Source organism: Sorghum bicolor, chromosome 2, assembly GCF_000003195.3.
Source record: "Sorghum bicolor cultivar BTx623 chromosome 2, Sorghum_bicolor_NCBIv3, whole genome shotgun sequence".
Taxonomy (NCBI): Eukaryota; Viridiplantae; Streptophyta; class Magnoliopsida; order Poales; family Poaceae; genus Sorghum; species Sorghum bicolor.
The window spans coordinates 76,194,753-76,205,620 of NC_012871.2; the positions used below are offsets into that span (position 1 = coordinate 76,194,753).

Sequence of the window (10,868 nt, forward strand, 5' to 3'; positions counted from 1 at the left end):
AACAACCACATTAAAGTACTGTTCAAAGTTCTTGATTCGGCAAAATGGGACACTATAAACTAGGTAAAAATTACGCGATCCTCGAAACAAATTGATGAAAATGACCAACGATGGATCATCTAACTGTATATAGAGAATAAAGTTCAATAAAAAAAATAGAGGAGAATGTTTTTTTTTCCAAATTTCATTACTCATGAGTAACGAAATTACAATAGTTCAACAAACAAAAACAGAAAAGCGACCAAGCTAAAAGGTGCCCAATTGTACAACACAGAGGGTTCGGCCAACCGGGAAAAAGGTAACGTCAATATGTGCAACTGTGTTAAACTGTTGTCCATTGACAGAACTACTGTGCCAAAACGCAAAAGCAAACCACTTCACAAGCAAAATTACATGCCCAAAGAGGCAACCACAGCACGCAGGCTGTTCCCAAAACTTCCAGCTAAGACGTTAAGTTATAAAGATAGAGAGTAAAATGCACCCAGGTTCCTTTCTCTGATTCTCATCTATGTCCACAAACTCTCAGAGTGAGGATTTAGGTCCTTAAAGTTTAAATTGGTTCACTCTAGGTCCAATTATGGACCTGGATTCTCAACTGGAGTGAATCACTCAAAAAAAGTTTAAGAACCTAGACCGTCAATTGAGAGTTTGTGGAGCTAGGTAGGCGAGAATCCTAGAAAAGTTTAAAGACCCTGGGTGAACTTTACTCAAACATAAATGTATTGAAAATCGATGGAAATATGACATGAATGGAACATATTTTGTTGTTTTCATTGTGAATGCTTATGTAAACTCCTGCCTCGCAAACTACAGCTTATTCAAAAACAAAGTGGCCTTCCCCTCTGAAGCAAATGGAACATAACATGGCCTGGAAAAATGTGTTGCTATGCTATTGCTTTTTGTACTTATTAGATCATCAGAAACCTTGCATCAATAGTTCAATACAAGATATATACAATAGACATAACATTAAATCTGACGACCAGAAAGAGAAACTGGGCAGTATTTAAGGAACCCTGTTTCTGGAAATGTTAACTCCAGATGGCGAAAATATTTCATGAGCAGAAAGAGTTTCAGTTAGCTGATATATTTCAGGAAGGATAGAAGGAACACCTGTCTACAATAGCCCAAAAACCTTTTTTGCCACTGTAGAGAGTGGCTCTCTTACTGAATGTTGGTTATCTGAGTTCTTAAGGCCATCTCCCCAAGTTATATCACCCTTGTCAATTGTTGTCCCCCTTGTTGGATTATCCATCAGACAATTGCCCTGTTCTTTGGTTGCGTTAGTATTATCTAGTGCTTCCTCCACTGTCATTTTTGTTGAGCATTCAACCTCCACGGCTTCAGATTTACTAGCAATATCCGTTAAATAGTCAATCTCTTCCTCAGTCTCAGCAGCGTTATTATCCTCATTAACTTCATGAAAATTTTCAGATGATGGCAGCAAAGGCACCATATCTTCAGTCAAGACGGGAGGCTCCACTCTGTCTTCTGTAGAAATTCGATCCACATCAAACGTTTGATGCTGATTCCCCTCTTGTTCTTCCTTGTCATAGTGATGCAGTTTGCTAAGAATCCTCCACGTAACAGCATCCGGTGCTAGTCCATTTCTTTTCATCTCCTTAACTAACTGATATGCTAACTTATTCGATCCCTGCTTGCAGGCAGCGTCTATGAGTATGTTGTAGCACACTACACTGGGAGCAACCCCACAATCCACCAACTCGTACAAGAAATCACACGCCTGTTCCAGTTTCTTCTGTTTGCAGAGACCTTTGAAGATTGCACTGTAGACATAATCATCATGTATCCCTGATGGCCAGACGACATTGTCCCAGAATTCCTTTGCCTTCTCGAGCAGCCCCGCATCGCAGAGCCCTTTGATCACCACAGTATAAGTCACAGAATCAGCAACTATCTTATTGGCACTCATTTCCTCAAGTACCTGCATTGCTGTATCGACTTGCCCAATACCAAACAATCCCTTGAGGACACAATTGTAAGTAACAACAGTTGGGGAGCACCGACGCCTAGGCATCAAATTGTGCAGCACATCAAGGGCCTCTGCATGATCACCTGCACCCAGGTATCCAGATATGAGTGTGGTGAAGGTGACAACATCAGGAGCACAAAACTTCCCGCTGAGCATGTCGTCCATGATCCTCCTTGCCTCCTGGGTCCTCCCGGACTTGCAGAAGCCATGGATGACAGTGTTCATGGTGATCACATCCGGCTTGCATCCAGCCTGCAGCATGGACACAAGCACGCCAAGCTGCTCGCTCGGGTTGTCCACAACACGCAGTGCCCCAAGAAACACATTATATATCCTTGTCCTGGTCTCCTCACCCAGTGCCCCAAGAAACACATTGTATAGCCTTGTCCTGGTCTCCTCACCCGCATCTCCACTACTGTCCTGGCCACACTGAACGGTGGGCTGCAGCATCAGTTCCAGGACATCCTTGGCCTTGGCGAGCTCATTCTCCCGGCACAGCTCGTCCACGAGCACCTTGTACGTCACCTCCCTCAGGCGGTACCCGAAACTCGTGCCTTCCATCACCAGCTGGTGCGCTCTTAGGCAGGCACCGGGCTTGGGACTGGTGCACAGCCCGTGAACAATGCAGTTGTAGGAGACGTCGCTCGGGCGCATCCCTCTCTTCCTCATGATGTAGACGATCCTGGACGCGCCGTGGTGCTGCCCAGCCCGGCACAACGAGTCGATCATCTGCGAGTAAGCGAAGTCGTCGCCCACGCCGCACCGCCGCTGCGGCATCTCCTCGGCGACTCTGAACACGACGTGGAAGAACCCCTCGGCGCAGAGGCACTGCACGAGGTTGGCGAACGCGGCGTTGGTGACCTCCTGATCCTCCTCCCCGCCGCCCCCCAGCCGATCGCCGCCCGCCACGCCGTTAGGCGGCCAGAGGGCGGTGTCAACGAGCCTCATCGCGGCGTCGACGTCGCGGGCGCGGAGGAGCGCCTTGGCGAGGAACGAGCGCGCGAGGGAGGTAGGCACGACCCCGCGGGCGGGCATTTCGTCGAGCAGCCTCCGCGCGGCGCGAGGGTCGGGCACGCGTGCGTACCCGTCGAGGAGCGCGGCGTAGGACACGGCGTCGGGAGCCGCGCCCATGCGGAGGAGGAGGCGGTGCGCGAGGAGGACGTGCCCCGCGCGGCAGAGGTGCGCGAGCAGGCGGTTGCGGTTGGGGAGCGAGGGCGCGGTGGTGGGGAGCAACTGGAGGAGGCGGAGCGTGAGGAGCGGCGTGTCGGCGCGCAGGAGGCGGCGCAGGATCGCGTCGGCGGCATGCGCGTCGAGGCGGCACGCCGGGGAGAGGAGGAGCAGCGACGCGCGGCGGTGCGCCTCCGCGGAACGGCCGGACGCGCAGAGCGCGTCCACCAGGCGGAGCAGGTGGTCCGGGTCCGGGCCCTGGTGGTGCAGGTGCGGGGACGGCAGCGGAGGGCTCACGGCGGTCATCGCTGACGCCGGGCCAGGGCCGACCTCGGTCTCCGATCAGTGGAGTCCGTCGACGAGGGAGGAAGCGGCGAGCAGTGGGCAGTGGGTGGGTTGGTTGGCGGGCCATCACCATGAGTGAGCAGTCCCAGTTGAGAGGCCGAAAGAACTGGAGGCCCAACTATGGTGCCTCAGCATTGGGCCGAAAGGGACAAGGCAGGGCCCGATGGATTGGAGCGGCCTGGAGTGCTGAGAACCACAGGGGCTGCTGGGCTGGGCGGAGATCAAGGCCCAGGTTGAGCGACCACTGCGCAGGCCCAGGTTGAGCGACCACTACGCATAGGGGTGAATGTGGTATGGTCTGAATCCGAAGAGGATATGGATTGGAATTAATCTAAATGCGATTGTCTACCAATACGGCGTAGGATATGGAATTGGTAAAATCTGATAGACATAGATTATCCATAAATTCTATGTAGATTATATGATAGTCAAAATAGGATATCTTAAAGTTTCACTTCCTAGACTAAAGAATTCAGGATTTTAAAAAGTTTGTTAGTTGAGAACTTTTATTTTGTGATGTGGTTTGTTTGATGCTCTAATTTTAAATTAAGAATTTTTGATAGATGCTATTATTTATTGGCCAATAACTTATTGGTTTTAGTAAAGATATCATGTAAAGTGTAAATTATTAGTGTGAGTGTCACAACATAGAATGCAATGCAAGATTATTATTCTTATTCTCTACTAAATCAAATTCTCTTATATGCACAAGTTACTCGACTATTAAAATCTGTCTCCGATCCGGTTTTCTCTCCATATTCATACCATTTCCGACTACCAAAAAAAATATATCCATATCCGCATCTGTATATTATTCGTTCTCCATCGAATTTAACAAAGAAAAATGAATTAGGATATGGACAAAGCAATATCCGCACTGATCCAATCCGTTAACTGCCCTAGAACCAGGAACCAGGAACAGACTTTCCTCAAACAAAAAAAAGAACCAGGAAAAGACTGATAGGCTGACACACTTAAGGCCTTGTTTAGTTCGCAAAAATTTTCAAAATTCCTCATCACATCAAATCTTTAGTCGCATGCATGGAGCATTAAATATAGACGAAAATAAAAACTAACTGCACAGTTTACCTGTAATTTGTGAGATGAATCTTTTGAGCCTAGTCACTCCGTGATTGGATAATGTTTGTCAAATAAAAACGAAATGCTACAGTACCAAAAAAACAAAAAATTTTGCGAACTAAACAAAGGTGACGCCGAGTGACAGTGGCGCTTGCGTCTGCCCCGCTAGCAGTGACCACCGTTGTACAGCGGCAAGCTACTGTACATGTCATTCAGGAGCCTGCTGCGTGTGTGTCAGCTCGATCAGCTCGGCGCTCGCTTTCAGCTTTCACAGAATCCGACGCCGGACTGGCATGGAGTAGACCGACAGACTCGACGCTGCCAGAGATCGTTTGCATGGAAATGGAGAGCAGTAGTAAACCCTGTCAGATCATGCATGGTGCCCCCGCGAATCCCGGCCGGTTTCTTCCCTCCATCGTCCCCCGGAAAACACGCATGGCGATCGGTGCACGCATGCAGTGCCTGACTGACGTGCCTCTGCCTTTGCGTGTGCGTTTTGCACTGCATGAATGCTTTTCTTCATGGTGGCAGTGGCAGGCTATGGACGAGGACGAGTAGACGACGGCCTCCACCTCCATGCTCCGCTAGGGCCTCGGCCTCCACGTTGCTTGGGAAACTGAATGAGGCCTTGTTTAGTTGCGAAAAGTGAAAAGTTTTCGATACTGTAGCATTTTCGTTTGTTTGTGACAAATATTATCCAATTATGGACTAACTAGGATCAAAAGATTCGTCTCGTGATTTACAGCTAAACTGTGTAATTAGTTTTTATTTTCGTCTATATTTAATGTTTCATGCATGTGCCACAAGATTCGATGTGACGGGGAATCTTGAAAACTTTTTGGTTTTCAGGGTGAACTAAACAAGGCCTGAATTGGACTGTGCGATGGTCTGCTCCGACAGCGGAGCGAGAGGACGACGAATCGGCCATGCTTCTCTTGTTCGTTGTTCCTTTCCATGCATGCTTTGCGAGTTTGCGACGACGACGTACGTTGCCACAGCGGAAACGTTGCGTGCTGCATGGTCTATCATCATTTGTTGCTAGTATGTCAGTAGTCGTCGTGTTGCATCGATTTTTGAGCAAGGAGAAGATAGCTCAACTACCACCAGGCGCAATGCTCTTAAAAATTTAAAAATTTTACAAAAGCATTGTTTAGTTCACCCGAAATCCAAAAAGTTTTCAAGATTCCTCATCACATCAAATCTTGCGGTATATGCATAAAGCATTAAATGTAGACGACAACAAAAACTAATTACACAGTTTGTCTGTAAATCGCGAGACGAATCTTTTGATCCTAGTTAATTTATGATTGGACAATATTTGTCAAATAAAAACGAAAGTACTACAGTAGCGAAATCTGGATTTTTTCGGAACTAAACAAAGCCAAAGTTTTCAAAGATATCGAATCTTACCGTCGGCATTTGTACGAAGTATTAAATATAAATAAAAAAATTAATTATATATTTTCGTCTATAATATATGAGACGAATCTTTTGAGTTTGTTTAGTCTATGATTTAACAATAATTATTAAATACAAATAAAAATACTACAACAGCCAACATCAACAATTTTCGACAATTAAACCAGACCCCAAGTTTCACCAAAATATACTGTACATGCTGTTGAGAGAACGTTCACAGAGCCGTGGCCTGCGGTACATGTTTTCTCCATGAGAGTGTGTTCATAGAACTGTAATGTGTTTTACTAAGGCTTTGTTTAGTCCTCAGAAAATTTTGCAAAATTTTTTAGATTCTCCGTCACATCAAATCTTGTGGCACATACATGGAGCATTAATTATAGATTAAAGAAATAATTAATTGTATAGTTTATCTGTAATTTATGAGACGAAACTTTTGAGTCTTGTTAGTCCATGATTAGACAATATTTGTCAAATATAAACGAAAGTGCTACAATGTCTATTTTGCAAAAAAAAAATTAACTAGTTTTCAAAAAAAAAATGAAATTCCATATCACATTAAATCTTTGAACGCATACATGAAGTATTAAATATAGATTAAAAAATAACTAATTGCATAGTTTATACATAATTTGCGAGAAGAATTTTTTGAGCCTACTTAGTACATGGTTGGACAATAATTATCAAATACAAACGAAAATACTACAGTAGTAAAATCCAAAAATTTCCACGTAGCCTAAGAGAAAAATAATTAGGTGACCCAACTAAGAGAGAATGTTTGTAGGGTATAGGTTATATATATTTCAGGAACATGCACGTAATCCTCTCTGGTTATCATATTTAGATTAGTGATAAATATTAATAATAGATATGTATGAGAATGATACCTTTTTAAACCGAGTTAGGGCACTCACAATGAAAGACTCTATCACAAAGTCCAAGACAATTAATTACATATTATTTATAGTATTTTGCTGATGTGGCAGCTTATTTATTGAAGAAAGAGGTAGAAAAAATAAGACTCCAAGTCTTATTTAGACTCTAAGTCCACATTGTTCGAGGTAATAAATAACTTTAGACTCTATGATAGAGTCTGCATTGTGAGTGCCCTTAGTTCATCTAGAATCCTTTGTAAAATTTTGAATTCTTATATATATTTCAGGAACATGCACGTAATCCTCTCTGATTATCATATTTAGATTAGTGATAAATACTAATTGTAGATATGTATGTGAATGATACCTTACCGAGTTAGAGAGTTAGTTCATCTAGAATCCTTTGTAAAATTTTGAATTCTTATATATATTATATTTCAAGACAGAGTAAGTATAATTATAAACAATGCTTAATTAGGTGTGTGTACATATAAGAGCTGGTGCCCTGGTGGTCAATGAGTTGCCACCTCCAGTTTGTTAGTGTTGGGGAGTGCAAGCCGGTGGTTAGGAAAGTTGTCTTGGAAATCAAATTGAGCTTCTTGCATGCAAGTTTTAGGCAGAGGTTTGTTTGGTGAGTTAGAATTGAAGATGCAAATCCACTGTCTTTGGGAGCTAAGGGTATATACAACCCATAAACAAGGGAGTTGTCTGCAAGTTCTTAAATTCTAAACGCAGACAGCTAAATAGACAGGTCATACAATGAATTGTCTATTTGTCGGTCTATAACTTATTTAATATATTAGGATCAATCATGAATACTATTTTATATAATATTGTGTTGCTGGTTGTTAGAAAACAGATTAAGCATATAAGTATTGTATATAAGATGAACATGGTTATAAATTCTTTTGCAAACATGAATACAAATGATAATATATTATATATATTCTTCTTTCTCTCTATTAAACTATCAATAACAACCATGCCCCCTCGTTGTACCACCCCTAGGATGTGATTAGTTTGTTTGGTTCTTTTTATGGCGGTAAACCTGTCGAATGTAGGGAACTAGTAGTACTAGTTGCGTTGCCTGCGCATGTGTAGTTCTCTCTCCTCCTTATTAATATGTGAAGGCCAGCCGCCAAACGTACAAGGCGAAAATTGCATAGATATGTTAGGTCCCATGGATACCCAAAATTGTTTATCTTTGTTCCCTCTCTCACTTATCCCTAATTTTAAATAAAACTCATAGATAATTTAGTTAACACAATATTCGTGGATAGTTAGACAATCGTGACAAACTTTAGTTGTGTTTTCATCCCTATTCAAGTCTCTCCTCTTTACATGGCACCTCCATTTAATATTTTATATGACTTCAGTCAGTTATTTTGAGCTATGTATTTGACCTGTAAATCAAATATTACGCATAATATCCTACATAAATGTATGCGAGGTCTGCATGGTGGCACACATCATATATGCAAATGTTGATTTTGTTTTTGTATGTTAGCAATGGCAAAATGAGGTGGTAATTAAGAACTATATGTAGGTTGCTTTTTTCGTAGTAACAAAGGTACATGGGACAAGAGAGAGTAGCGGTAGCAGCAGCAATAACAACAACATCAAGACACATGAGCTCTTCAATGAAGCGTCCCTCGAGCAGGTGAATGAATTCGCAACATAATCATCGTCAGCCAAGCATGAAGAGGAGATCTGCAGGGGCTTGGCAGGGCTTTCGCCCTAGCCATGCATGTGTCGAGGTACTGAGTGGGTCGAACTAGGAGACTGTAGTAAGAGCTGAGGTTCTTCAGCAGTGACACCTTCAAGAAGGAGATCTCGTCACTGACCCAAACTAATATGAGCTAGGCTTCCACCCAGAACCTTTGCTGGTGCTCCCATTGACTAGCCCAAAATGGTAGTGAGACGCACACCGGCAAGCATCCACACTTGGGCGTAGAGGGAGGCAGGAACCGTTCGCCTCCACACCGTACGAAGCCAAACCTGAACTCACCGCGCGATAATGGGAGGCACGCACCGGCTGTCGTCCACAACTAGACAAGAGGGGCTTGCCAGTTGCCTGCACACTGCACGGAGCCGAAACTAGACTCGTCCACGATAGTGAGAGGCGCGCACCGGCAAGCAATCACGCTAAGACAGAGGAGGGTTGTCGGCCGCCGCCATACCACATGAAACCGTTCCTGGACTCTCCCGTGACAGCGGGAGGCACCCATCGGCCAGCATGTGCCACCTGCCGACACGCCGTGCAGAGCCATTATTGGACTCGCCCGCAACAATGGAAGACACACACCAGCAAGATGGTCGCGGGCATGAAGCCTCGCCACTGACAAACCCGTGGCCAAAATACGCACACTGTGCCACAGCTGGACCCTGCAAAATGAGAGTGAAGAAGAAAGTGGGCATGTTGTTCATCTGCCGGCTCGCTCATGGACAAATTGCATGCCCTCATCGACTGCACGGTCATGGACGTCCCGACCACCATGGCCAACCCTGGTCTCGCCAGCCACGTGCCTAGCCCTAGCCCTCCCTGGTTGCATGCCAAGATCGCACGCCCAGCTAGCCATGGTCGCCGACCCTAGGCTAGGACTGTGTGCTAGACCAGCCATGGCCACCGGCGCCCAGTCGATGTGGGGAGACGTAGAGGGGGCAAATTCGAAGGCAGGTGCAGCAGGTCCATGTTGGGACAGCCGGATCTGGCCACCGACTGTCGGGAGACGTTGGAGACGAAAGAGGAGGCATATCGTTGTTGATGTCATCGTCGTCTCGCCGAAGGTGGAACCATAGGATCCAGATCCAACCCCGAACACCTGAACCAACCGGAGCTAGGGAAGACATGGAGCAGCCACCTGAGTTATCGTTGAACCAGGACAGGGGCGCTGCAATGAGCAGATTCGGTGGCACCATAGACAGATTCAAGGCCCAGGAGAGCCATATCTGGCTCGCCAGCTTGTCATCGTCACGGCGCCATTCTGACTGTCGAGAGCCATCCCCACACAGAGGGCTCGCAGCACGCCTAGGAGAGGAAAGGCTCGCCACCGCCATTCTAGGGAGCCGCACGGGATTCCCGATAGACCCCCTCCGGTAGTGGCGAGGGGAATGAGAGGGGGCAAACGGCTAGGGTTGGCCGTCGCTGAGCCGCCTGTGCAGCAGTGCGGGGCGACGCAGGGGCCTCTTCAAGCTCCTCCCTTATGCGTATGTATAGAAGCATTTCTTCCAGCGAATGGAAACAAATCCATTTTCTACAAAAATATAGAAGCTTTCTCTAGCTGCTGGTGCACGTATCAGTTTTGCATCCATTTTATCCAGACCAAATACTAAAACAAATAGAGGTCATCACTCGAGTTCCTGCACACAACAACGCCCCAAGCCTCGTCCCAAAAGCCCCATGGATCATTGTCATTTTTTTTTGATAAAACTGGAGGGGCCGTAGCCCCTACAGAAATTTATTGAAAGGAAACAGAACAGGTTTCAGAACAGGTTGGCAGCCAGAGGCTTAAGAAACAAAAAAAGAGAGGAAGAAAATAAAACTAACTCTCAAAATTACAACAGATTTTGGATCCATAATTAAAGAGTCTTTTGCTTTGGCTCTCAAGGTCAGCAAATTGACTTCCTTCCTAAAAATTTCTTTTGCTCTTTGTACTTGAGGTTGAATATTATTGAAGCTGAAGTCATTCCTCACTGTCCAAATTATTGCCCAGCACATTAGTATTGTTGCAATCATAAAGAATCTTTGATCACCTTGCAATCTTATTTACAGTACTGCATCAGGGATGTTCAAATTGTTCTGGAGATATATGCCCAGCAAGATCCAACAATCCTTGGCAAAAGGATCATCGTCATTGCCAACTAGTAGAAATAATGGGTTGAATATTGAATAGCAGAGCCTGTTTGATTACAACCAAATTATTATAATCTAGATTATGTATTTTAATAATTACAGTGTTTGGATCTCTAGATTATTTTAAAATGAGAAGAAA

At 45.0% G+C, this 10,868-nt stretch overlaps 1 protein-coding gene across 1 annotated transcript; it reads right to left on the minus strand.

Annotated features, from left to right (window-relative positions):
- LOC8078542 (pentatricopeptide repeat-containing protein At3g18020) lies at window positions 1,118-3,466 on the minus strand. The gene has a single exon (XM_002463333.1). The coding sequence runs from the start codon at window positions 3,464-3,466 to the stop codon at window positions 1,118-1,120; it is 2,349 nt and encodes a 782-aa protein (XP_002463378.1).

What these genes read in the sequence shown, in the direction of transcription:
- LOC8078542 (XM_002463333.1), bottom strand. Translation starts at nt 3,466, where the DNA reads ATGACCGCCGTGAGCCCTCCGCTGCCGTCCCCGCACCTGCACCACCAG.